The sequence below is a fragment of the Physeter macrocephalus genome, unplaced genomic scaffold, assembly GCF_002837175.3.
Source record: "Physeter macrocephalus isolate SW-GA unplaced genomic scaffold, ASM283717v5 random_121, whole genome shotgun sequence".
Classification (NCBI taxonomy): Eukaryota; Metazoa; Chordata; class Mammalia; order Artiodactyla; family Physeteridae; genus Physeter; species Physeter macrocephalus.
Window position 1 is genome coordinate 10750 of NW_021145407.1, and position 26716 is coordinate 37465.

Consider the following 26716-nt stretch of genomic DNA (forward strand, 5'->3'; position numbering starts at 1 on the left):
CATTCCCGTTTTACAAAGCTTGTCCGGGGTCCTACAACCCGTCAGGAGGCCAAGGTCCAAACCCACGTCTGTCGGGTAGCAGGGTCTGGAGCTCAAGCCCCGACCAGCCGGGGGGCGGTGGGTGGAGAGGGCACAGGGGCAAGGGGCTGGGGGCACAACGGCCAGGGTGGTGAGGCCACGAAACCCAAGATACATTTCATCCCAGTGAGAATCTGGGGAGGCTGCTAGAGGGGTGAGCCGAGCCTCCAAAAACCACAGTTAAGGAACGGGTGGGAGGGACAGGGACCAAGGAGCGTGACCACGCGTGCAGGCCCCGCCGTCAGGGGTCGGGAGGGTCTCAACAAAGGCCTGGGCGCCCAGGAGGGCGGTGACTCCAGGAACCGCGGCCCGCGCTGGCGTCCCCAGCTCCCCGCCGTCCCGGCGGCGCCCGGCCCAGGAGGGCCGCGCACGCGCCGCCGCCGGGACGTGACTAGGGCAACGTCCACGCCGGGCGGCGGCGAGGGGGCGGTGTCTGTGGCAGCAGCCGTCGGGCCAGGGGCTGGACCGGGGCTCTCGGCGCCGCAATCTGAGCGTATCCTTGCGCGCTGAGCGCTTCCCTGCGGTCGGGTCTCCACTCAGGCACTCCCTTAGCCACCCGGTCACCCTTCAGGGGTCCTCGCGGCCCGCCCGCCGCTAATTAGGGGACGGACGCAGTAGCCAAGGCGACCGCCGGATTGACAGGCATGCGCGCCAACCGGCTTCCGGAAGCTGCCGTCTGGGCCTGCCCGGCGCGTGACCGGGGGCCCAGTGACAAAAGTGGAAGCGCCAAGGGGGCGGTGACCGGGCAGGCTGGGTTGTGGCGGTTCCCCGGTGATTGCGCGCTGGGGGCTGAGGCGATTTCGGGCGTTCGGACGATGCCGTGACGTAGCGTGGCGACAGCGTTGACGGCGTGAGCGCACCCCCGTGGAGGGAGCCCTACGGCCGCGGGGGAGGCGCGGACAGGAGGCAGGCTGCAGTTTCGGGCGTTCGCGGAGCCCTTCAGTGGGTGGGGGAGGGGCGGTGGACGGCCCCCGTCTGCGCATGCGCCGGCCCCTCTGCTGACCCGGCCGCAGGCGCGCGCATGCTCGCTGCACGAGGAGCTGCCGTGGCCGGTCGTACTGCGCGTGCGCGCGGAGCCGCCCGCTGAGGAGCGGCGCTGGCGGACGTCGGGCGGGCGGCCGTGACGTCGTGAGGAGCGCTTTAAAGTGCGGGCCGAGCCGCGCGTCCTAGGGTCCGGCCAGGAGTCGGGCCGAGCCTCCGCGGCCGCCCTGCGCGGCATGAGGCCCTGCCGGCGCCCCTGCCCCCCGGGACGCGGAGAAGGCGGAGGAGGAGGGAGCCTCGTCGCCGTTGCCGCCGCCGCCGCATGACCCGCCGCTCCTGAGGCCGCCCCGCCGCCCCTCGACGCCCCTGCCGGGCGGCGCGGCCTCGCTCGCGGGCCTGGCGCTGAGGGCCTCTGCGGCCCGGGGCCCGGGCGCGTACCCCAGAGCCATGCCCGGCCGCCCCGCCCGCCGCGGAGGGCCCTAGAGCAGCGGCGTGGGCCATGGCGGCCGCCAGCGGCTACACGGACCTGCGGGAGAAGCTCAAGTCCATGACGTCCCGGGACAACTACAAGGCGGGCAGTCGGGAGGCCGCGGCCGCCGCCGCCGCCGCCGTGGCCGCCGCCGCGGCCGCCGCCGCCGCGGCCGAGCCCTACGCGGCTCCCGGGGCCAAGCGCAAGTACCCGGAGGACTCGGACCCCGAGCGCAGCGACTTCGAGGAGCAGCAGCTGCAGAAGGAGGAGGAGGCGCGCAAGGTGAAGAGCGGCATCCGCCAGATGCGCCTGTTCAGCCAGGACGAGTGCGCCAAGATCGAGGCCCGCATCGACGAGGTGGTGTCCCGCGCCGAGAAGGGCCTGTACAACGAGCACACGGTGGACCGGGCCCCGCTGCGCAACAAGTACTTCTTCGGCGAGGGCTACACGTACGGCGCCCAGCTGCAGAAGCGCGGGCCCGGCCAGGAGCGCCTCTACCCGCCGGGCGACGTGGACGAGATCCCCGAGTGGGTGCACCAGCTGGTGATCCAGAAGCTGGTGGAGCACCGCGTCATTCCCGAGGGCTTCGTCAACAGCGCCGTCATCAACGACTACCAGCCCGGCGGCTGCATCGTGTCTCACGTGGACCCCATCCACATCTTCGAGCGCCCCATCGTGTCCGTGTCCTTCTTCAGCGACTCCGCGCTCTGCTTCGGCTGCAAGTTCCAGTTCAAGCCTATCCGGGTGTCGGAGCCCGTGCTTTCCCTGCCGGTGCGCAGGGGGAGCGTGACTGTGCTCAGGTAACCGCCTGGGAGGAGGGAGCGGCCCCCAGGAGCCCGCGCTTTCCGCTTCTGACCCAGGCTTCTGTTTGCGGGGCGGGGGTGGGCGGGGAAGGGGTCTGCGTTTAAAACACGGGCAGTAAGAAAGCGGGGAGCCGAGCTAGAATTTTCTATCCCGTGGGCAGATTTGATGAGATCGCAGACTTGACCCAGACTAATCTAAAGGCATCTTTCTAGAAGGGTGGTTTTTGGAGTCTCTTTACCTTCGTGGTTTGAGCAAGTCACTTCCATTTTGGGCCTCCATTTCCAAGTCTGTGGTTTTAAAAAAAAATTAGTTGGGATTACTGTCTAAAAGTCTTTGCAACTTTGCCATTCTTGGTCTTTTTAACGGAGAACATGTTCGTGGATTCCTTTAAAAGAGGAGATCCTCATAGAGGAAGGCTTCTGAGCGTATTTAATTGATACACGTTCTCCATTCCCAGGAGGGGGAGTGGCTTCCCTAGAGTTGAACAGATCAGGGGTTGGACCAGGAATAGAGAGCAGCAAACTTAAAATTCAGTCTCTCTTGGCTGCAGAAGAGCCCATTGGTCCTTTGTAAGATGCGTTACCTGTAATCAGGACCATATGAAACAAAATAGAGCTTGTCTCTTTACCTGGTATTAGGCTTTGTAGCTGTTCAGCAGATCTTAGGCTCTTGGCCTGTTTTCGGTCCCAGAACCTGCTGAGAGTTAGCTCAGTGCCCAGGCCCTCGGAGATTATTTCCTGCTGCAACACCTTTGCTGTTTATATGAAGCAGAAAATTTACTTGGAAGCTCCCTGCTTCCGGCCCTGAAACAAGTAAATCGAACGATGTACTTCAGTAATCCCCAAAACCTCTTAGGAGATCTAGACTGCAGCTGTTCCGAGGAGCTTGGTTGACCACCAAATTCTAGTACAGGATCGGGAGGCACTGCAGTTTTGTTGTGAGCAGCTTAACTTCTGAATTCCGGCCAGTGCCGTAGGCCACGGTCATGGGGAGGAGCAGGGTCCCCGGAGCCCTCTCAGTGCCCTGAGGCAAGTGTTCTGTCTCATTTAAGGGGAACAGCTGAGGCTGCTTCCATATCTGGGAACGGCAGCAGAGCCGTGTGGTACCCAGCACGTCTCCTGGGGGGAAAGTTGCGCAGTCAGTGGCAGCAGGAGCGGTACTTGGGCTCCCTTATGCGTCGAAAGCTAGAGGGCCACTTACCTCTCAGGTACCCCCTTGTCATGTGCGCTCCCAGCGTCTCCTCAGATCTGCGTGGTGCTGCAGATGGATGTCTTGGCAGAGCCCTTTCAGGTGGGATTTCCAGGGCAGACTCTCCCAAGTGGCCTGCCGTGTAAGGCAGTTCGGTGTCTGACTTCGTTGACGGGCTCTCCGTGCCGAAAAGGGTCTCTCACACGAGGGCCATTTGCTCTCGTAACGGGCTACTGCTTTCCCACATCATCACAGGGCCTCAGGGGTGTCAGCAGGAGGTCGGGCAGCGGTCCGGCGTGTCCCGGGGGGGCCACAAGAGGCAGTCTGTGACTTGGAGAGTCCCTTCCCTCCCACACACGCACACCCTGCATTGAAGAGAGGTTTCAGGTTCTTAAAGCGCGGGTCTGTCAGTGCCCAGCGGCGGGGTGCGTCACCGGCAGCTCTCTGCATCTGTGCCCTAGAATGTAGCGAAGTCCGAGGCTTTCCCAGCCCCTTCCTCCTGGATTCTGACTTGGCCGAGGGGTCAGTGTGGGAGGCTCGGCCACGTCCTGAAAGGGCTGCCCCAGGCTTTGCACCCAGCTCTCCTCTCGTTTGCTTTGGGACCTCGAGGGCGTTCTCCGAGCCGGCTTTGCCGTCTGTAAATAGGGTGATGGCGACTTCCACAGCCCGTTACAGCTCAAGGTGGTGATTCGGTGTCTAGCAGAGGGCCTGGCACAGGGTCGACCCTTACGCGGGTGCTTTCACACACAGCCGTTTCGTGCTCCCCTGCTCTCTTGTCGGGGAAGGGGCCAGGGATTTGGTGGAGCCTTAAACATGGCTCTTCCCTTCACGGAGTTCACGGGCCGGTGGAGGCCACAGACAGTTAGTTACAGCCCAGGAAGGTAACCGCAGGAGTACGCTGGGGGGGACGTCTTACTCCACTGTGGAGTTTGGGAGTCTTCAGGAACTTGAAGGGGGACTAGGAGGTGACTGGGAGTTAGCCGCCGAGCAGAGGTGCGGGCGGAGGGGCGCGCACGAGGGGCTAGCTGAGGGGTAGGTGCCGACTAGAGGCAGCTGGAGCCCATTGCTAGTCCTCAGAGCCAGCCTGGACCTGAGGTCGAGGTTCTGGTGGGGCGTGCCTCGGTGCAGCTCTAGAGCAGAGCTTCTCCGCCGCAGTCCTGTCGACGTGTGCGCAGTCCTTGTGGAACGTTTAGTCGGATCCCTGGCTTCTGTCCACTGTGCCAGAAGCACCTTCCGTGACGACTAGAAATGTCTCTAGACATTGCCACGTGTCCCCCGGGGGTGAAACGTCCCCAGGGGAGAGCTACTGCTCTCAGGTTCCGGACACCCCGCTAATTTAAATTCTCCAGCACCTGCTCACTTAGCTTACTTGCTGTGCAGGTGGGTGCACACCTGCCTGTTAGTGCTGCCTCTGTGCAAGTCCTGCTTGGGCTCTTCCCTGAGCTGGTAGGAGGGGATGCTTGCTTTCACTTCCTGGTAAGGTATCCCAGCCCAGAGGTGACGAGCTGTAAAGCTGCCGACGGCAGGGGCTGATGAAGACAGGGGCTCTCTACAGATGCGGAGGGGTTCTAGTAATTCTCATCTGACTCAGACTTGTGTTGTTGGTGGCAGTGGTGTCTGTGCCCGTCCAAGGCAATATGGCAGGAATACAGTTTCATATTTAATAGTTGTCAGCGTGGATTTTAGTGTGTGGCAAACATTGACTCAGCAGTGTCCAGACGTGGGCCTTTAGAGCAATTCCAGAACAGACCCTTCTGGAAGTGCTTCAAACTTCTTTCCAAACCCAGCTGGCAGTTGTTTTTTTGTAACCTTTCCATGCTGGGCCTGAGTGGGTCCTGTCTTAATGCTGTTCTCTAGAAAAATAAATATTTTTTATCTCTTTTTATATCAGTTCATCCTGTATTCTTTTTCCTGTTCCCTGTATGGTAAATGGCAGATTAAAACAGATTTCAGATGGATTAATTGGAATAATTACCTCAAGGCTAATTGCTTACTTGCTACTGTTTTTAATCACTGCCGAGTGGTCTGTGGTTGCGGTGGCCACATGCCCAAAGACCCAGGCCTTAGCCACCTGTCTGGAAATTACTGTATCGCCCAGCCATGAGACACGCAGTGGTGAGCGCAGCCTGTGACTTCCAGATAACAGTTGATATTGGGTGGAGCGGGCACCCCTTCAGTTCTGGGCAAAGGACTGATCATGTTCAGCTGGTTGAAAGCAAAATTTAGCTTTCTGGCTTAAAATAGTTGGGAATGTAGGGCAGATAGGTCTGGGCCACATCTCTTGTGTGGAATCTTCTGATTCCATGAGAGGGGGAGGAACTTCAGGACGAAGTAAGGGCTGTTTATTCTCAGGAGGAGCTCTGGGCTACGGGGTGTTGGCTGGCCTTGGTTCTGCCAGGCGTGAGAAGAAGGCAGAGGGCAGCAAAGGAAAGGAAGCTAGCAGGCTAGTGACGGTCTTAGTCATGAAGGTCAGAGAAAGCAGAAAATAAATAGGCCATAAAAGTTTCAGGGCTGGCTAGCCATTTTTGGCTGGGCCGTTGGTGTGCTGCCGTTACTGGGATATGATGCTCTCTGGAGGCATGGGCTCATCTTTGCGGACTTTTTCCCTGGAGGCGGTGGGAATACCTGTATCCTTTGCTGAGGTCAGTGAGGCCCCCACGACAGATTGGACCTTGTCACTGGGAAACACAGATGGGCTTTTCTTCCCACCCCTCGTTACCTACCTCTCCCCACCGCCACTCCCATCAAAAAACAAAAACCAGCGTAGCGTAGACACTGAAACCGAGAGCTTGATTAGAGTTCCAGTGCCACCACTTTAGCTGTTTGACTTTGGGCAAGTTACTTAACCTTTCTGGGCCTTAGTTTGTCTCTGCAAAATGGGGCTATTGAAGTCCTAGAGTTGTCAGCGAAGATTGATTCTCTTTCACATGACCGAAGGCTTGAGGTTTTGGTGAAGTGTCTGGAAACAAGCTGCCTCTGTGCTCAGCCGCTTTCTGTTTATACCTTGATGTGTACAGAATTGGGACTTGGAGCAGGTTGGCCTTCTTCCTTCTGGGTTCAGAAAGCCCCAGGACTGCTTCATCGTGTTAGGCCATGTGTCTTCTAGGAGGTTCAGGTGTGATTATAACTTGAGTCTGAGCTCACAGTTCTGCCCCTGTGCCCAGGTGGCTGGCCTGCTGCCCCCCAAATCCTAAGTGAGGTCCTGTAGGCCTCTCAGTGGTGAGGCAGGCTTATGGGGGCTGCCAGAGCAGGTAGCCCCCGCTGGAGGGAGGTGTCGCCAGGCAGTCCCGGTGATCTCGGCCAGTTCCTCCATCTCTGGCTCTGTCTGCCCTGGGCAGGGCACAGAGTAGATGGGGAATGGCGGCCGCCTTGGAACTGTGCCTTAATAATTCCGCCTCCAAGGCTGTCCCCTAGAGGAGAGGTGTGTAGTCCTGCACAGCCCCTTATAAAGAGTCTTCCAGACCCCTCATTTGACCTGCGTCTGATCCTCTGAGGAAGGACTTGCTGCAGTCTCTGTTTTGCAGATGTAGAAACTGAGTCTCCACAGCAGTAGGAATGCTGACCTCGACACACACGTCATCTAGCGTCTGCTGTATGCAGAGATGAGTAAGGCCTTTGCAGAGCTTTGTCTTGTAGGGAAGAGAATTGCCACAAGGCCGAACTGCAGTCGCAGAGAGGGTTGGGTGGGTGGTGTGGGGGAACCCAGCCTGGGGAGTTGAGCAGAGCTTCCCAAGAGAGGGGAGACTTTTCAAGAGTCACTCTAAGGCATAGTGTGGTGGGTGACAGCCAGGCTCTTGCTCCGGGTGCTTGCGGCACACTAGTCACTGCTGCATGGGGCGGGGTGGGGGGTGGGGGGCTTGGGCTCAGTGCAGGGCAGTACCAGCCTCAGGTATTTCCCCTCTCCCTTGCCTGTGAGAACAAAAGAGGAGGCGGCACTGGAACTTTCCTTCATGCCAAGGGTAGGCCTGGACCCAGGGTATATTAAGTTTCAAGCTGGCAGACTGGTACTTTCAAACAGTTTCTCTTGTAGCAAGTAAGTTCTTAGCGGTAAATAACTCTCTGTGGTCTCTGTTGGACACTTTCTGCTGAAGTTTGGACAGAAGAGCTTCCTCTGATCAGGACTTGGAGCCTCCCACTCCCAGCGGAGCTGGATACTGAGGACGGGGTCAGTAGGCTGTGTCGTAGCTGCCAGGAAGTTCTAGAAGACCGGTGCCAGTGAGCTGTTCAGGTGGGGGTCAGTGAGCGCCATGGTCATTTCTGTGGGCCCTTGTGGTCTTGCTTTTGCACTAGTTCTTCTGAGGCCTGGGCTGGGGGACAGGAACCTGGCATGACTTGCTCTTTGTTCTAGAGCACTTTGGGAGGTGGGGGCACTTAAAATTTGACCAGCATCTGGATCTGCTGCTTCAGTGTTACAGGATGCAGTTCCTTGCTGAAGATGGGAAGTCAGGGCCCTTGGCAGGTCCTATAGCCAAGTCAGCAGATTAGTAACACTCGTTAACAGTAAGGAAGGTTGCCTGCAACCGGTACTGCAGGTCTAGGCCTTAGAAATATGCCTTGGATTGCCTTTGGGGAACTGGACTTCACTCTTTGGGAAGGTCCCGTGTTAATATGGGACTGTCTTGGAGCCCAGATCTGCACTCCCCTAATGTGGAGTGACGAGAGAGCATAGGATGAGATCCAGAGCTCCTAGCCCTGGGAGGGGGCCCAGGAGGCCTCTGCTGCAGGGGGAGCCTGGATGAAGGTTGTCCAGGACCCCTGGCTTGTGTCAGGTGCTCAGTAAATGGGGGTGCCAGGCACCCTGCATTATCTCACTGAATTCTCTTGGTAGCCCTGCAGGTGGGCCTCCCACTGCTCTTCTCCAGGGGTGCTAACCAAGAAGACATATAACTGTAGTTCTGCCCGGAAGAGAGGAAGCACTGACCCTTTTAACAATGTCATTGTTAGTCACCACAGAGGAATGTCATAAGTGACAGAGCACAGAGCGCCACCACATGAACACCCAAGAATCTACTGCTGTCCCTGCAGTTGCAGGAGCTGAGGTTTTGGCTCAGCATGTGACCCAGCTAAGGTGACAGAGCTCAGGTTCTAACCCAGGTCTCTTCAACTCCTCGATCCCTGTATGGCATTTCTCTCTGGGCCTCCAGATATTTTCTTAAAGATTTTTTTTTTTTTTTAATGTGGACCATTTTTTAAAGTCTTTATTGAATTTGTTACAGTATTGCTTCTGTTTTATGTTTTGGTGTTTTGGCCATGAGGCATGTGAGATCTTAGCTCCCTGACCAGGGATCGAACCCACACCCCCTGCATTGGAAGGCGAAGTCTTAACCAGTGGACCACCAGGGAAGTCCCTAAATTTTTTTGTGTGTGTATTTTGGCCATGCCGCGCGGCATGTGGGATTGTTCCCCGACCAGCGATTGAACCCAGGCTTCTGTAGTGAAAGCGCCAAATCCTAACCACTAGGCCACCAGGGAACCCCCGCCTGCAGATGTTAATAGGTGTTGTTTGAGAGAAGGTTCCATGGTCAGTGCTCAGTTAAAGTCAGCTGTAGTAATTCTCAGGTCCTTTAACATACCAATGCTTTTTTAAACTCATCAGTATTTCCAGATTGATTTGACTGTGGACATTTGTCCGTAGTTATCTCACGGGACTGTTATTTACAGAGAAAATTGAAAACCTCTGGTCGAGGAGCAGCTCAAAGGGGAAAATTCCTAAAATAAGAGCTCTTTTCTCTGCCCTCCACATGGCCTCAAATCAGATTTCTGAATCAGAGGTACTTCTCTCTAGGACTTTTTATTTTTTGTTCGCTCTTGCATCTAGTTCTTGCCCACGTGGGGGCAGCCTGGCCATTTTGAGGAGTCCTTCCCAGGCCTGTGGTGGTTCGCACCATTGCTCCATCCACGTCTTCACAGCTACGCTTGAGAAGGAGCTGATTAGCAGCTGAATAGAGGAAGATTGGTGGTCCCGGCGGCAGCCAGGGAACCCTGAGCAGGGGGAGGAGGCCTGTGGCTGCGGAGCTGCTTTGGCTCAGTGGGGAGCTTAGTGGGGACCTCGGGGTGGGAGTGCCTCATGACTGCCAGGCTCCCAGTGAGGGCCTGTACTCAGGGAGCTGAGTTTGCTTCCAGAGTTTCAGATCGGAGAGACATTAGCTGTGAAGAGGACAGCCATCTACCCATATTCATTGGTCTGAGCAGTTTTCAAGATCATGTAACTTGATGAAGAAAATAAATAGATACTTGAGTGTGTTGGGAATTCTTAAAATATTCCAAACACAGCTGTCTTCAAGATTTTGGATCCCCCAAAATGAAGGTTTTTGAAAGCATTTTTTCCAAGTAGACAAATTCTCTTTTTGAACCTTGCAGCCTTAGTTCTCTCTGGTGACTCAGTGCTGTCAGTGTCTGCCTTGGCCTCCTCGGCCAGCCCAAGGGTGGGGGAGGGGGAGATGCGGTTCTTCCCTTCTCCCCAGGGTCTGGCCTGAGTCACTCCTTCGGCCTCCAAAGCCACTAAAGGTGTGCCCTCCTGGGGACCCTTTGAAAGAAGGGCTCCTGGCCTGTGCGAGGGGATTCCTGCTTCGGCTTCTGCTTTCAGACCTGCTTTTACCTCATCCCAGGTTTTCCCTTCAGTGGTTTCTGGGCAAAAGCATCCTGGAACTTAACACGTTATTTCCTCCCACATAATAGATCCTTGAGCCTGTCACGTACTGGGGTGGAGGGTGGCCGTGAAGACCAGGACCCTATTTCTGTCTCCGTACCCCCGGGGACCTTTGGCTGTCCATCCACTCTCCACGCTCACGTGCTCTGTGTTTCTTTGCAGTGGATATGCTGCTGATGAAATCACTCACTGCATCCGGCCTCAGGACATCAAGGAGCGCAGAGCAGTCATCATCCTCAGGAAGTAAGTGTCCTGGCGTCTGCGGCTCCCGCGGCCCTGACTGCGGCTGGAGGGCCGAGCAAAAGCACACGCCCCCAGGGTTTGTGGGCTGGCTCTGGACACAGGATTTGGGGGACATTCTTCCAGACCCTGCCTCCCCCCACCTCTTCCTTTTCCTTCCTCCTTGGTTCTGATTTGTCACGTGTGCTTCTCACTGAGTATTTTTAGATCGTGCCTCAGCAGCTTGCTTTAAAAATGCCTGGGTTTTCACTTCTGGGAGGAGCAGGGAGTGAGGACAGGGGACGTAGGTGGGTGGCTGGCTGCGTGTTGAGCAGGCGCATGGCTTGTGGCTGTCCCTCTTCTCTGGCCAGGGGGTCAGGGACGCACTGACCAACATTGCCAGTCCTGGCGTGTCCAGCGCTTCTTTTTTTTTCTGCTCACGAGGTGAATGGACTGACCACGTGGACACTGGGTCAAGACAACCGTGCCTTGAGGCAGGGGTCCTGAGAAGGCTGGCTGAGTGCCCAGGCCCGCGTAGTCGTCAGTGAGCAGGACGGTGCCTAGACCCAGGCTGGAGCAGGATGTCCTATAGCTTGCCTTATCTGTGTTTTTTTTTAATTTAAGTAAACTATATTTTTTAGAACAGGTTTAGGTTTACAGAAAGTCGTGAAGATAGCAGAGAGCTCTCCGTTCCCCGTCCTGGTAATGTCTCGCTCACGTCAGCGTGGTATGTTCATCACGGTCACGAAACCAGTACTGATCCGGGACGGTTAACTGGAGTCCATCCTTTACTCACAGTTCCCTAGTTTCTCCTCACGTCCTTTTCTGTCCCAGACCCCACAGGACGTGCAGTTGTCGTGTCACCTTAGCTCCTCTCCGCCGCGACACTCTCTCAGACTTGCCTCATTCGTGGTAACGCTGACCGCCAGGTGTGTGGTGGAAGGTCCCTCAGCTGGGGCGTGTCTGGTGTTGCCTCGTGGTTACAGCGGGGCTGTGGGTCTGGGGAGGAGACCGCAGCGGGGCAGCGCCGTTCTCCTCACGCCACGTCCAGGGCGCAGGGCCTTCCACCGTCGACGCTGGCCCCGAGCGCCGGGCTGAGGCTGTGCTCGTCACTGTTGCCCCCTGTCCACACTGTCCTCCCAGGAGGGACGTCGCTGTGAGCGGCCCACACGTGAGGAGTGGGGGGTGAGCGCCACCTCTTTGAGGGCGGAGTCGCCACACAGACCGCCTGGAACCCGTCCGCGCAGGAGATTTTGTGTCTTCTCCCCCACGTGTTTATTTCTTCGTCCACTCATTCCTGACAGCAGTGTGGACTCGTGGTGTCTAGTCTGTGCTCAGCTTGTCCCAGCTTTGGCCATTGGGAGCTCTTTCTTTTTTTAAGTACATCCTTACTCTCTGGCTTGTCATCTTTTTAACTTCAGTTTATCACTTCTGCATCTTGGCCCTTTGGGTCCGGAGCTCCAGTACATTGTGGTGGTGATGTCTCTTTGGCACGGCCCTGCCACTTTGCCAAGTGAGAACGTTGAGTCTGTTTTATCATCTGTAGAATGGAGATGACCCAGACCTGTGGGACAGTCCTGTGGTGCGGGCAGAGCACTGGGCACCTAGGGGAACTGCAGACAGTGGTCAGCCTGGCAGCGTTTCTCCTCTAGCCTAAGAACATTCCCAGAATCCATCAGAAGAAGGGTTTTTGTATCTTTTTTTTTTTTTGGTACGCGGGCCTCTCACCGCTGTGGCCTCTCCCGTTGCGGAGCACAGGCTCCGGACGCGCAGGCTCAGTGTGGTTCCCAGCACAGTCCAAAACCCAGGACCCAGAATTGAGGCAGCCCAATGTGTTGCTCCCTTCTGGCCTTTCCTCCCTAGTCATTTTTTGTCAGGTGTGCCTGGTACCTCCAGTGGCAGCCAGAGACCAGGTGACCCACCTGGGGCAGCAATGAGGGTGTGGGGGGGAGTAGAACCAGAGCAGTGCCTCCTAGGTGTTCCTTCCCAGCTCCTCACAATAGCTCATCCCAGGGAAAGCTTCACTGGAGGTGCAGGAGGAAGTGGCCAGAGCTGGAGTGTTGGGTCATTCTTCTGGCTGTTTCCTTCCTCGAGCGTACCTGGCTGCCCGAGCCGGATACTCCTTGGTGGAGCTAGGACTCTGCACTGTTGTTGTTTTTTTTGTTTTTTGTTTGTTTATTTGTTTATGGCTGCGTTGGGTCTTCGTTGTTGCTGCGTGTGGGCTTTCTCTAGTTGCGGCGAGCGGGGGCTACTCTTCGTTGTGGCACGCTGGCTTAGCTGCTCCGCGGCATGTGGGATCTTCCCGGACCAGGGCTCAAACCCGTGTCCCCTGCACTGGCAGGCGGATTCTTAACCACTGCGCCACCAGGGAAGCCCCCAGGATTCTGCACTGTTAACCAGCTCACCCCGGAAGCTCTTTGGCCAGCTGAGCCCCTGTAGCGTTCTGACCGAGGAGAGTGGCTGTTGTGGGTGACTGGGCTCTTTGACCTTCTGCCCTGAGTGGGTCCAGGAGCCAGCCAGGGACTGGTCTGGAAAGGAGTGGACGGGTGCCCCCACCTCCGCAGCTTCCCTAGGCTGCTGAGCTGGTGAAGTGCCCAGCTGTAGGCAGCCCACCCAGGGGACCAGAGGAGAGGAAAGGGCAGCTCTCTTGCCTGCAGAATAAAATCCAAGGTCTCTGTTGGACTTTGCCTGTCCATCCAGCCTCCTCCCTCGATGTTCTCCCTGTTGTCTCCTTCCCACTTACGTTAAATTACCTGCGGCTCCTAGTGTGGCCCACGCACTGATGTCCCAGACTCTTGCAGCGTTGTGGCCTTTGTTGGGAATGCTTTCCCTTTTGACCCACACCCACCTCCCAGCTGACCCACATATAATGCACCGAAAGTTGGTTAATCTGGCCGTCCTTCAAGGCTCAACCATTTTGACACGCAGGAAGCATCATATACATGTAGCTCTCTCAGCCCACCCCCTACCCCCTGCTGTCACAGCCTGTACACTTGTCATTGTGAGTTTCCAAAGCCGTGTTCTGTTGGGGGCAGGGAGAGCCCTGTTCATCTGAGTCCCAGCCCTGCGGCCAGTCCAGAGGAGGACAGCTCTGGTCGGTGAGCGGCACCAGGTACAAAAGGACAAGCTGGTGACCTGATGAAAAGGGGTGCATCCTGGCTCAGGCACTGCCCAGGGGTCAAGGATGTGGCCTCGGTGGGTGCCTGGCTGACTCTGTGTCCTTGGGTGAGGCCACATCCCGACAGGTGGGACCTGGGTACTGAGCCCGGCCCTGCTCCTCATAGGCAGGTAAGGTGGAGCCAGCTCTGCCTTCTCTTAGGTTCGGATAAAGATCGCACAGGCTGCAGAGGGAGGGCCTGGGGCCTCTGTCACTACTTCAGGCTGGTCAGCACTGCGGTCGTCTTTCTAAGGGCCTCATGGGGGGGAAACGTGTGGGCGGCGGTCACGTGCTTTCTGGTTCAGCAGAACACGGCTCCTTTGCATGTGGATGATGCGGAGTCTTCATGTAGGAGGTGGCGCCATAGTTTCTTGCTGGGAGTGACCTTCGGAGAGCCTCCCCGGGAGTGCAGTCCCTAGGCCGCAGCTTAGTGTCATCTGTTTGGGGTCACAACTAGTAAATGGCTGAGTGCAGGCTTGAACCTGGGTCTCCTGGTGCTGGGTCTTGTGGCCCTTGGTGGTTTGCACAGTGGAACACCCCGAGCCCTGCCCCAGGGCGGATGCTGTGAGTTGAAGAACCCAGAGCCTCACATACAGAAGGGCTTTCTTGCCTCCGCTGTGGCAGTAGAGAGCTGGGGGCGGAGAGTATTTTAAGCGGTAGGGGGCCACCCTCCAGGGTGCGGGGTGAGGCTGCAGCTGCAGGTTGGTCAGCTCTTGAATACGCCCAATTTCCTGGAATGTCGCTGTTTCCCAGCCCACCTAGAGCAAGCTGCTCAACATGCATCTTTGTCAATCATTGGTTTCCCTGGCAGGGAAGCTGGAGCTACTTTTCTGGAAGTGTGGTTGAAGTTTTAAATGACTGGTTAGGGGCTTCCCTGGTGGCGCAGTGGTTGAGAGTCCGCCTGCCGATGCAGGGGACACGGGTTCGTGCCCCGGTCCGGGAAGATCCCACATGCCGCGGAGCCGGATACTCCTTGGTGGAGCTAGGACTCTGCACTGTTGTTGTTTTTTTTGTTTTTTGTTTGTTTATGGCTGCGTTGGGTCTTCGTTGTTGCTGCGTGTGGGCTTTCTCTAGTTGCGGCGAGCGGGGGCTACTCTTCGTTGTGGCACGCTGGCTTAGCTGCTCCGCGGCATGTGGGATCTTCCCGGACCAGGGCTCAAACCCGTGTCCCCTGCACTGGCAGGCGGATTCTTAACCACTGCGCCACCAGGGAAGCCCCCAGGATTCTGCACTGTTAACCAGCTCACCCCGGAAGCTCTTTGGCCAGCTGAGCCCCTGTAGCGTTCTGACCGAGGAGAGTGGCTGTTGTGGGTGACTGGGCTCTTTGACCTTCTGCCCTGAGTGGGTCCAGGAGCCAGCCAGGGACTGGTCTGGAAAGGAGTGGACGGGTGCCCCCACCTCCGCAGCTTCCCTAGGCTGCTGAGCTGGTGAAGTGCCCAGCTGTAGGCAGCCCACCCAGGGGACCAGAGGAGAGGAAAGGGCAGCTCTCTTGCCTGCAGAATAAAATCCAAGGTCTCTGTTGGACTTTGCCTGTCCATCCAGCCTCCTCCCTCGATGTTCTCCCTGTTGTCTCCTTCCCACTTACGTTAAATTACCTGCGGCTCCTAGTGTGGCCCACGCACTGATGTCCCAGACTCTTGCAGCGTTGTGGCCTTTGTTGGGAATGCTTTCCCTTTTGACCCACACCCACCTCCCAGCTGACCCACATATAATGCACCGAAAGTTGGTTAATCTGGCCGTCCTTCAAGGCTCAACCATTTTGACACGCAGGAAGCATCATATACATGTAGCTCTCTCAGCCCACCCCCTACCCCCTGCTGTCACAGCCTGTACACTTGTCATTGTGAGTTTCCAAAGCCGTGTTCTGTTGGGGGCAGGGAGAGCCCTGTTCATCTGAGTCCCAGCCCTGCGGCCAGTCCAGAGGAGGACAGCTCTGGTCGGTGAGCGGCACCAGGTACAAAAGGACAAGCTGGTGACCTGATGAAAAGGGGTGCATCCTGGCTCAGGCACTGCCCAGGGGTCAAGGATGTGGCCTCGGTGGGTGCCTGGCTGACTCTGTGTCCTTGGGTGAGGCCACATCCCGACAGGTGGGACCTGGGTACTGAGCCCGGCCCTGCTCCTCATAGGCAGGTAAGGTGGAGCCAGCTCTGCCTTCTCTTAGGTTCGGATAAAGATCGCACAGGCTGCAGAGGGAGGGCCTGGGGCCTCTGTCACTACTTCAGGCTGGTCAGCACTGCGGTCGTCTTTCTAAGGGCCTCATGGGGGGGAAACGTGTGGGCGGCGGTCACGTGCTTTCTGGTTCAGCAGAACACGGCTCCTTTGCATGTGGATGATGCGGAGTCTTCATGTAGGAGGTGGCGCCATAGTTTCTTGCTGGGAGTGACCTTCGGAGAGCCTCCCCGGGAGTGCAGTCCCTAGGCCGCAGCTTAGTGTCATCTGTTTGGGGTCACAACTAGTAAATGGCTGAGTGCAGGCTTGAACCTGGGTCTCCTGGTGCTGGGTCTTGTGGCCCTTGGTGGTTTGCACAGTGGAACACCCCGAGCCCTGCCCCAGGGCGGATGCTGTGAGTTGAAGAACCCAGAGCCTCACATACAGAAGGGCTTTCTTGCCTCCGCTGTGGCAGTAGAGAGCTGGGGGCGGAGAGTATTTTAAGCGGTAGGGGGCCACCCTCCAGGGTGCGGGGTGAGGCTGCAGCTGCAGGTTGGTCAGCTCTTGAATACGCCCAATTTCCTGGAATGTCGCTGTTTCCCAGCCCACCTAGAGCAAGCTGCTCAACATGCATCTTTGTCAATCATTGGTTTCCCTGGCAGGGAAGCTGGAGCTACTTTTCTGGAAGTGTGGTTGAAGTTTTAAATGACTGGTTAGGGGCTTCCCTGGTGGCGCAGTGGTTGAGAGTCCGCCTGCCGATGCAGGGGACACGGGTTCGTGCCCCGGTCCGGGAAGATCCCACATGCCGCGGAGCGGCTGGGCCCGTGAGCCATGGCCGCTGAGCCTGCGCGTCCGGAGCCTGTGCTCCGCAACGGGAGAGGCCACGACAGTGAGAGGCCCGCGTACCGCAAAAATAAATAAATAAATAAATGACTGGTTAGAGGACCAGGAGGCTGGCCAACTTCCAAGGTGTGGCAGTCATTGGGGAGGGGGAGTATTTGGTTTTTCCCACAGTTCCCTGACGTGCGACCTTCTAAGGGCCTTGTGTGCTGCCCTCTGCCAAGCACTCACCCACTAGGTGCCGGGCACCGGGTAGAGTGCTTCCCACACATTAACCCTGAGAGTGGAGGGTGTGGACTCTGTTTGGACAGGGGTTCAAGCAGGCAGTGGGCTGCCTCGCCTTCTCTAGCCAGTTTGGAGTGATCTCTGAGCAGGGGTTCCCGACCTGGGAACAGTGAAGCATCTCGTGCGCACAAGGCACCCGAGGTGGGCATGAAGGAGACTCAGCACTCCCTTGGGGCCGGGTCTGTGATAGGTGGGCACTTTGCATGCTCAGACAGCACAGGCAGAGTGAGCATTGTCTTAGGAGCACGGAGCGTGTCCACTGGGGCCCAGCAAAAACAAACAAAAAGATGACCTCTGGCTTCGGGGGGTTGTTGGGACAGGCTTGGTAGCTCTGGCTCCTGAGCTGGAAACTGCTGGCCGGGCAGAATTGGTGAGCTTGAAGGCGGGAAGTATAGAGGGCCTCTGCAATGGAGGGGCAGTGAGGGAAGGAGGCACTGGATCCAAACTTCAGCGTCGGGCGATGGCTTGTGGCCCTCAGGGCCTTCCGGTTGGTGGCCAGGGCACCCAACCTCTTGGTGTTCAGGAGGCCCCCAGGCCTGCATCGGGTTGGCCTACGAGACTTGAGTTCCTGCATGATTAACCAGAGGAGATGGCTCAAGGCGGTGTAAATAGCCTGTTTCTTTGCTGCTGGTCAAGTGGAGCTTGGCTCACAGGGGGCTGAAGTTTGGAAAAGCAGCTGGGGAGTCACTTGGCAAATGTTAACCAAACCTAGTGTGTGCTAGGCTCTGTGCTGGTGCTGGGGAAGTGGTGAGTGTGGTCTCTTCTCATTCGCTTTACCTTTGGGGGAAGGTAAAGGTTTAGCACCTCACCGGGGTGAGGGGCTGGTCAGGGAAGGCTTTCCGGAGAGGTGCCGCCTGAAGGCAGTCGGGGTGGTGTGTGGGCCTCAGGCAGGCTTCGGAGAGGCTCAGGGGCAAGGACAGGTCAGGCAGAGGCGCTGTTCCTCACAGAGGCTCCGAGTGGGGAACACAGTGGAGACGGGCGGGGCGGGACCCCGAGTGCTCGCTGCTGTGCGGGAGGTCTGGAGGGCCCTGGGGAGCACCGGGGCCTGGGAGCAGCAGGTGGGGGCTTGTTCGGGAGAGTCTGCCCGTGCGAGGCTGAGCTAAACGGCCCCCTGGGTCATTCGGTCCAGGGGTGCCTGGGCTCAGAGGGAGGCCCTCCCAGAAAGCAGAGCAGCCGGATGCAAGGCTGTGTGTGTGGATGAGCAGAGGGTGCGCTCTGGGCTTTGTCCCTCAGCTCTTGGTTTCCCTGATCCCGGCCAGGCCTGAGATAGGGCCCCCACCGGGACACCTGCCTGCCGCTGCTTGTATCTCCATGATTTTTGTCCCGGTACCAAGGACTACCCACCTTTTTTCCCCGGGAGTTCAGGGATTGGGTGTATCCACAACCTGTCTGAGGAATAAGGAAGGAGGCGGTGAGGCCGCCAGGGATGTGACTGGCTTGGGCTCCTGGCCTGGCTCTCTCCCTTCTTCACTGGATACAGGTTGTTACCTGAGCCCCGTGTTCTTACCTGAAAATGGGGGCCATTGCGATGCTGGAGATGGTTAAGCTGGAGACTGCTGTGTGTGCTTCTCCTCGGTGCTTCCTCACCGTTGTCCCCCCCTCTGATCTCGACGGGGCCGGGGTAGGGATAAGGACGGCTGTGCTCGGTCAGGTGCAGTGTGAGGAAAGGGGAGCCCAGAGCCATGGTGGTCAGCAGCCGCGGTGCGGGAAAGCAGCCTCGCTGTCAGGTCTCCTGGTGTCCTGGAGGACAGTGAGCCCTTACCAGGGCCTGAACTGGGGGATCCCTGAGCACCCTGATGCTGGCCCCGTGGTCTGGCTGGCGTCCGTGGAGCCCTGGGTTACGCGCATGTGGCGTGGATGGCGTGGTGGTAACCAGGCTGGGTGATTTGGGGACTCTGTTTGGACAGGGGTTCAAGCAGGCAGTGGGCTGCCTCGCCTTCTCTAGCCAGTTTGGAGTGATCTCTGAGCAGGGGTTCCCGACCTGGGAACAGTGAAGCATCTCGTGCGCACAAGGCACCCGAGGTGGGCATGAAGGAGACTCAGCACTCCCTTGGGGCCGGGTCTGTGATAGGTGGGCACTTTGCATGCTCAGACAGCACAGGCAGAGTGAGCATTGTCTTAGGAGCACGGAGCGTGTCCACTGGGGCCCAGCAAAAACAAACAAAAAGATGACCTCTGGCTTCGGGGGGTTGTTGGGACAGGCTTGGTAGCTCTGGCTCCTGAGCTGGAAACTGCTGGCCGGGCAGAATTGGTGAGCTTGAAGGCGGGAAGTATAGAGGGCCTCTGCAATGGAGGGGCAGTGAGGGAAGGAGGCACTGGATCCAAACTTCAGCGTCGGGCGATGGCTTGTGGCCCTCAGGGCCTTCCGGTTGGTGGCCAGGGCACCCAACCTCTTGGTGTTCAGGAGGCCCCCAGGCCTGCATCGGGTTGGCCTACGAGACTTGAGTTCCTGCATGATTAACCAGAGGAGATGGCTCAAGGCGGTGTAAATAGCCTGTTTCTTTGCTGCTGGTCAAGTGGAGCTTGGCTCACAGGGGGCTGAAGTTTGGAAAAGCAGCTGGGGAGTCACTTGGCAAATGTTAACCAAACCTAGTGTGTGCTAGGCTCTGTGCTGGTGCTGGGGAAGTGGTGAGTGTGGTCTCTTCTCATTCGCTTTACCTTTGGGGGAAGGTAAAGGTTTAGCACCTCACCGGGGTGAGGGGCTGGTCAGGGAAGGCTTTCCGGAGAGGTGCCGCCTGAAGGCAGTCGGGGTGGTGTGTGGGCCTCAGGCAGGCTTCGGAGAGGCTCAGGGGCAAGGACAGGTCAGGCAGAGGCGCTGTTCCTCACAGAGGCTCCGAGTGGGGAACACAGTGGAGACGGGCGGGGCGGGACCCCGAGTGCTCGCTGCTGTGCGGGAGGTCTGGAGGGCCCTGGGGAGCACCGGGGCCTGGGAGCAGCAGGTGGGGGCTTGTTCGGGAGAGTCTGCCCGTGCGAGGCTGAGCTAAACGGCCCCCTGGGTCATTCGGTCCAGGGGTGCCTGGGCTCAGAGGGAGGCCCTCCCAGAAAGCAGAGCAGCCGGATGCAAGGCTGTGTGTGTGGATGAGCAGAGGGTGCGCTCTGGGCTTTGTCCCTCAGCTCTTGGTTTCCCTGATCCCGGCCAGGCCTGAGATAGGGCCCCCACCGGGACACCTGCCTGCCGCTGCTTGTATCTCCATGATTTTTGTCCCGGTACCAAGGACTACCCACCTTTTTTCCCCGGGAGTTCAGGGATTGGGTGTATCCACAACCTGTCTGAGGAATAAGGAAGGAGGCGGTGAGGCCGCCAGGGATGTGACTGGCTTGGGCTCCTGGCCTGGCTCTCTCCCTTCTTCACTGGATACAGGTTGTTACCTGAGCCCCGTGTTCTTACCTGAAAATGGGGGCCATTGCGATGCTGGAGATGGTTAAGCTGGAGACTGCTGTGTGTGCTTCTCCTCGGTGCTTCCTCACCGTTGTCCCCCCCTCTGATCTCGACGGGGCCGGGGTAGGGATAAGGACGGCTGTGCTCGGTCAGGTGCAGTGTGAGGAAAGGGGAGCCCAGAGCCATGGTGGTCAGCAGCCGCGGTGCGGGAAAGCAGCCTCGCTGTCAGGTCTCCTGGTGTCCTGGAGGACAGTGAGCCCTTACCAGGGCCTGAACTGGGGGATCCCTGAGCACCCTGATGCTGGCCCCGTGGTCTGGCTGGCGTCCGTGGAGCCCTGGGTTACGCGCATGTGGCGTGGATGGCGTGGTGGTAACCAGGCTGGGTGATTTGGAGAGGCTCCCCTCGGGGACTGGGTGTTTTGTTGGCCTGGGTCCGGGGAGGTCTGCTGGGAGCCCAGGACCATGTATGTGCTTGGGGTGCCCTTTCTTTGGGTGATACACTCAGGTGTCCTTCAGGCTCCTCTGATTGTAGCAGGCTGCTGCACCCGTGTCAGCACTGCCATGCAGGGAGAGCAGGGCAGGAGTTGGAGAGAAGCCTGTGGTGTTGGTGGGAGCTGGGAGGCGGTACTCTTGCAGGAGGGAAGGGTGTGGGTCTGGGCTATGAGGGAGTCTGATACTTAGAGGGGCAGGAGCGTGGACCTTGGGCCCCAGGGCCCTCGTCGGCGAGGAGTACTCCGACAGGCCTGCCTCACTGCGCCCTGCCTGCTCGCTCCCTTGGGAAAGCCAGGCTTTGTAGCACAAGGGTGCTTGGGGAGGGCGGAACCAGCAGTTGTGGGTGGTTGGCGGCGGGGCCTGAAGTGCAGAATGGTTCCCCGTCTCCCAGAAACGGTGGTCTGCCTCTGCCGGGACAGCTCTCTGCTCTGCTGCGGTGAAGAGAGCCTGCCTGGGCTTCAGGGGCATCCTAGGGTAGCAGCTGTGTGGCTGAGGCCAGTGACTGGGTCTCTGACTTCGCACTCTCCCCCTCCCCCTCCCCCACCCCCGCCCCGCCCCAGCAGCTTCTCCGCAGGAGCCTGTGATTGATAAAGGAACATGAGGGCAGCACCTAGACAGTCAGTCTCCTCCCTTCCTCTCCGGTCAGGTGTTAATGTTACCTTAATGCTTGGCCATCCTCCCTTGGTTCTGGCTTCCCGGTACCTAGGCCCAGTCCATGCTCTGTCCTGGGGGCTGTCCCGACATACCTGGGGTGCCTTGCCGTGACCCCCGGATGTTGGCTCAGATCTGTGAGGAAGGTCTTGGTTCCTATTACCACCGGAGGAGGCGCAGGCCCAGATCTTACGGCTAGAACTGGGCTTCCTGCCTTCAAACCTGTGGCTCTGTCTGCTGGACCCTGGCCTGCTCCCTGGGAGTTGGCTGCCCTCTAAGAGGGGAGGGGTGTGCTCTGAAGGCACACTGCTGGTGGGCCCTGGGCTGCGCATCTGGCTCTAGCCCGGCTTCTTGCAGCTTGGTGGCTTTTCAAAAGTAGAGCTCCTCCATCCGTTCTGAGATGTACTTGTAACAACCCCACGGAATGTGTCGGGAGCCATTTTGGGCCCCGGAGCTCCTACCGCCCCCAAAGTGGGTGCGGGAGGCTGAGTTTCTGGTGGGGCCGCTTCTGATCACCCCTTCCCTGAGGGCCGGCCCTGACGGTAGCAGAGCTGTTGTGCGGGGAGCTGCGCCTTCCGTCTCTTCTTCTCTCAGGCAGCTGGAGGGACGCAGAGCCTGTCCGTGTGCCTGGCTTCTGTCCACTCTCAGCTGGTCCCACCTGTCTCCCCAGCCTCCCCAGCAGTCCCAGACCCACAGTGAGGGGCCCCCACCGCAGCCCCCGGCTGCCCGGGCCGGCCGCCCTAGTTGCAAGCAGCTCAGGAAGGGCGGGCCCCACCAGGGCTCAGTGTGTGCCAGCCGTGCCTGCGTGGCAGGATGTGCCTTCCAGCCCCGGAGGTGTATGGGCCAGGCTCTCCTCTTGGTGACGCTGCTCTTCTCTGGCCGTCCTCACTCACCCGAGGAAACCACTTCACGGTCTTGGGCCGCGGGTCCTGCCCACACGGGCTTCTCTGCCCTGGGCGTGTGCTCCCGGCACCCGCGGGGTCTTCGGGTCAGCTCGGCTCGGCAGTGCTGGAGGGGCGCTTTCCTTCCCGAGGCTTCAGACCCTGGAGTCCTCTGAGTAGAGCTTTTTGGCTCATGTCACATTTGGTGTGAGCTCTCAGCGCAGGGATCTGAGGCCTGGCCTGGTCGACGAGCGGTCTCGGGGCTTCGGTGACTCTGGTTCCCACCCTCAGTTCTGGGTGCGCCCAGCACCACCTCTTCCCAGTGCTCTCGAGAGGATCCTAGCCTTGAAGGGGGCAACTTGTCTTTGGTCTCTAGACCCTCAGAACTGAAAGAGGCCTTTGCTCAGATGGGGAGACAGACCCCGAAAGGGATGGTGACTAGCCCATACTCTGAGTGGCAGCCTCGGGGCTGTATCTTCCTCTTGCTCCTAGGTCCTGTCTCCTGTAGCCCGGGGTCCCCAGAGTGGAGGCCGAGACTGGGGGGCCAGTAAGTGCAGCTCGGCCCCTCTGGCTTCCCCGTCTAAGAGGCCTGGAGCCTCACCTGCGTTAGACTTCTCTCCCAGGGCTTCCCGGCACACGTGACTTCCCTCCTAGGTGACCTGGTCTCCCCTCCTGTTCTGAGGACCGGACGCGGCCGTTCCCAGGAACCCAGGGCGGCTCTTGGTTCCCCTTCTGCTCTCTTCCCCCGGCATCCTTGCGAGGGTGTCCTTTGAGGTGCCACAGCACCTTCTTCCTCAGAGCCCAGTTAGTTGTTCCTTTGTGGCCAGCAGCCCATGGGAAAGATGCCTTCGGGGACTTCTGCCAGCTGTGCCCCCATCACTCCCCGCCCCAGGCCTCTCTCTTGCCCCTTGCTGCCAGCGGCCTGACTTGCTGGCCTCTGTATGACACAAGAGGCCTTGGGGCTTCTTTGAGGCTTCCCAGGCCAGCTTCCTCCTGGCCTGCCTTCCTAAAGGACTCGGATCGCTGCCCTGGGCTACCCCCACCCAGTTTCTCCATCCCTTCTTCCCCCTTCCTACTTGCATGCTTTTCCTCAACTGAGTAGTGCGTGCCGGTGCTAGGTGGGGGCTTTGCCTTCAGAAGCCCTCTGGCCTGGGCTTGGTCAGCGGCCCGGAACCAGCAGAAGCTGCCACGTGGCTGTGGTGGGACCAGAGCCAAGCGTGAATGTGGGATCGGGTCTGGGCCCTCCTCCTGGCTCTACCACAGCCTCGGTGTCCCCGTGTAAGGGTAGGGAAGCTCTTACTCTGTTCCCCTCCAGTCCTTCCACAGGCCTGGACCAGGGGAACCTTCCTGTCTGGTGTTTCAGGCAGGGGTGGACGTGTCTGTTGGAGTGTGTAGGTTCCCACCACTGGGGCCCTCAGTCCTCTGGCAGGCGCAGTAGCTGTCCCCTGAGAATCTCTGGGCCGGAGGAGGGTGAGGTGGGGGCTGCCTCGTCCAGCTGAGAGAGCCCTGGGATCCTTCCCCTGGGGCAGCAGGTCATTGGAAGTCTCCAAACAGAAGTGTTCCCGTCCCCGACTCCTAAGCCTGAACTTGGGAAGGACGGTCTTTGCAAGTCAGCTGGACCAATTCCTAGTTGAACCGTGAGGAGACTGAACCTCAGAGCAGAGACTGCTGGCCTCCACCCAGCCCGGCCAGAGAAAGAATTGGTCTAATTGGGCCACACCCTTCCCAGAGGCCCGCTGGTGACCCCACGTGCATTTCCTTTGCAGGACGAGATTAGATGCACCCCGGTTGGAAACAAAGTCCCTGAGTAGCTCCGTGTTACCACCCAGCTATGCCTCAGATCGTCTGTCGGGAAACAACAGGGACCCCGCTCTGAAACCCAAGCGGTCCCACCGCAAGGCAGACCCTGATGCTGCCCACAGGTACTCAGCTGCGGTCCCTCAACCCAGGCCGGCAAAGCAGCGCCACGGCCTGGCTGCGGGGCGAGATGGGTGGGAAGCCAGGGGTAGGTGGTTAGGAGCCGGGCATTGTCCGCCTTTCCAGTGCCTTCTGTCTGGTTCCTTGGGGTTGGTGGCATTCTCGACTAAGCCCTGGCCATCCGCCTGTGGGAATGCTGTGTGCCTTGCCACGCCTTCCCTGGTTCTGCTCCCTGACACACGCTCCGGTGGGTTACGCGGGACGTTAGGAGGGAAGTGCAGGACTCGCAAGGTCGCAGAGCGGGGCCCGTTTCAGAAGGGTTTCCGAGGAAGCTGTTGAAGCTGAGACTGGAAGGATGGGAAAGATGTATGGGAGGGGCAGTCTGGGCCAGGGGTACCGTATGGGCTGAGACCCTGAGACGGCAAGAGCTTGGTAGTTTCAGGGCTAGTGGGGCTGGTGAGCAGAGAGGGAGAGTGGGAGTCGGGGGAGGACTGAGGAGCCGAGGGGGCTGGCAGAACCAGGCAGGGTCTTGAGGCTGTGATAGGAAAGCCGCCTTCTGCCCGGCAGCCTTGGCGGTGTCCTGGGCCACCAAACTCAGAGCCCAGCAGACCCCACAGGGTAACCGGGGAATGTCTCAAAGACGAGGGCTGACCGTTGGCACCTGCTGGGCAAAGACACGGTGCCAGTGCTTCTGCCACTGCCACGCACACCCCCTCCGTGGAGACCCGGTGAGCTGGGGTGGCCCTGGGCCAGTGTCTGGGTAACGCCTCCCCCGCCCCTTCCCTCACAGGCCTCGGATCCTGGAGATGGACAAGGAGGAGAACCGTCGCTCGGTGCTGCTGCCCACACACCGGCGGAGGGGCAGCTTCAGCTCGGAGAACTACTGGCGCAAGTCCTACGAGCCCGAGGACTGCTCGGAGGCAGCGGGCAGCCCCGCCCGCAAGGTGAAGATGCGGCGGCACTGAGGCCTGAGCCTCGGACTCGGCTTGCTCCTCACTAGCTGCCCCTCCTCTTGTTTCGTTTTGAGGGTTTTTTTTTTCCTTTTCTTTTCTTTTTTTGATTCTTATATTTTTTTTCCTTGGTTTGTTGCCTGTTAAGGCTGAAGAACAGAATTGTCCAGGACCTGGTTCTCATGTTCTTGGTTTTCCTCCTGGATGCAAAGGCTGTTGGCATCTGTAGGCACAGAAGCTCACGCTGGAGTGGCCACTGGAGGCGTGGGGGGCAGCTGTCCTCACGTGGGGCTGTGTCAGGATGGGTTTATTTAAAAGCAACAAAATGTTTTGGTTTAGAAAAATTCTTGTTTTGCTTTAAATGTAAATCTTCTTAGTGTTGTAAATGAAGTTCAATCTCCTCCCCCTCCCCCCACTGCTGTCTGCGGTGGGTTGAGGTCTTGCCGGCTCTGCAGGGGGCCTGCTGCCCTCCCACCCCTCACCTGCTCTCCAGGCCCCAGCAGCTCATGCAGATACCCCTCCTCCTGCAGCGTTGTTAAGGGATGACCGGGCAGAGGCCTAGGTAGTGCCAGCCCCTGTTGCCCCAGAGCTGTTCAGTTGGCCGAGACCCCGGGCTTCCTGCATGCCCTCTGGCCTGCTCTGCCCACGGGTCCCTGCGCTGCCCAGGGGCCGGCTGCAGTGGTCCTGACCTCTTGCCGGGAGCCCGCCTCTTTGCTGGGTTGCTCCTTTTAAGCATACACGTGTGATTGTGTGGAACAGTTAGACTTGCCGTGTTGGGGCAGTTTTAGGAATTGTTTCTAGCTGGAGGGACTGGTGTCCTTCTGAGTCTAGCGTTTGGGCTATGGAAAATCGTTGTGGTGTGTGGTAGGGTTTTTGTTTTCTTTTGTTCTGAGTTTTCATTTTTTCCTTTGGTCTCCTGGCTTTTTCCTTTCCCTTTCCTTTCTTCTCCATCGGCCCTCCTTGGGCCTTCTCCCTATGTCAGTCCCCGTAGGAAGCTGCCCGCCCCCTCTGTCCGCCTGCAGCATGCATCCAAGGCCAGAGCTCAGGCCTGCAGACTGGGTTGGTGCCTCCGCCTCAGGGGCATGAGAGCTGGGGAAGGAAGGGTCCTTTAAAAAATAATAATGAAAGGGAAAAAATAAGTGAAGTCTTTGGCAGTTTCCACCTGCTCAGATCCTTGAAGGCTGCAAGGTTTTGCTGATCTGGGTTCATTAGGAATGTCCTCTTGCCAGCCAGGGCCGAGACCCAGGCCTGCTGAGAGCAGAGGCCCTCCCAGTCCCCAGGCTGCTGCCATCCCAGGGGGCTAGTCTTACAGAAGAGGCTGCAGAAAGCTGGGGGGCAGCCACCATCAAGAAGCCCCTCTTAGGGGCCAGAACTCCTTTGCCAGTGTGGATTCCTCAAGTCGGGACTGCATAACTAAAGCAGTTGCAGTTTTTTTTGGTTGTTTTTTTTTTTTTTACAGCTTTTTTCCCAAAAATGGTTTGTGGCTGTGCGTGCAGCACTTTGCCCTGACGTGTGTGCTCTACAATAAAGACCAAATCTAATATATTTTGAAACAGTTGTCTGATGCTGTCGTAAGAGAGGACTTGCCTTTGGTTCTTCCTTAATCCCTTTGTTTTGCCCTGAAACTC

General features: G+C 58.4%; 1 protein-coding gene across 1 annotated transcript; it reads left to right on the forward strand.

Moving 5' to 3' along the window:
* The first annotated feature begins 1558 nt into the window (after positions 1–1558).
* On the forward strand, positions 1559–26641 carry ALKBH5 (alkB homolog 5, RNA demethylase). Its single transcript, XM_007121013.4, has 4 exons — positions 1559–2328; positions 10332–10412; positions 23988–24143; positions 24929–26641. The coding sequence occupies exons 1-4, from the start codon at positions 1559–1561 to the stop codon at positions 25101–25103; spliced, it is 1182 nt and encodes a 393-aa protein (XP_007121075.2). The 3' UTR covers positions 25104–26641.
* Positions 26642–26716: the final 75 nt, after the last annotated feature.

What these genes read in the sequence shown, in the direction of transcription:
- ALKBH5 (XM_007121013.4), top strand. Translation starts at nt 1,559, where the DNA reads ATGGCGGCCGCCAGCGGCTACACGGACCTGCGGGAGAAGCTCAAGTCC. An exon ending in GGGAGCGTGACTGTGCTCAG is followed by an intron (nt 2,329 to 10,331) that starts GTAACCGCCTGG and finishes GTTTCTTTGCAG; the next exon opens with TGGATATGCTGCTGATGAAA. An exon ending in GACCCTGATGCTGCCCACAG is followed by an intron (nt 24,144 to 24,928) that starts GTACTCAGCTGC and finishes CTTCCCTCACAG; the next exon opens with GCCTCGGATCCTGGAGATGG.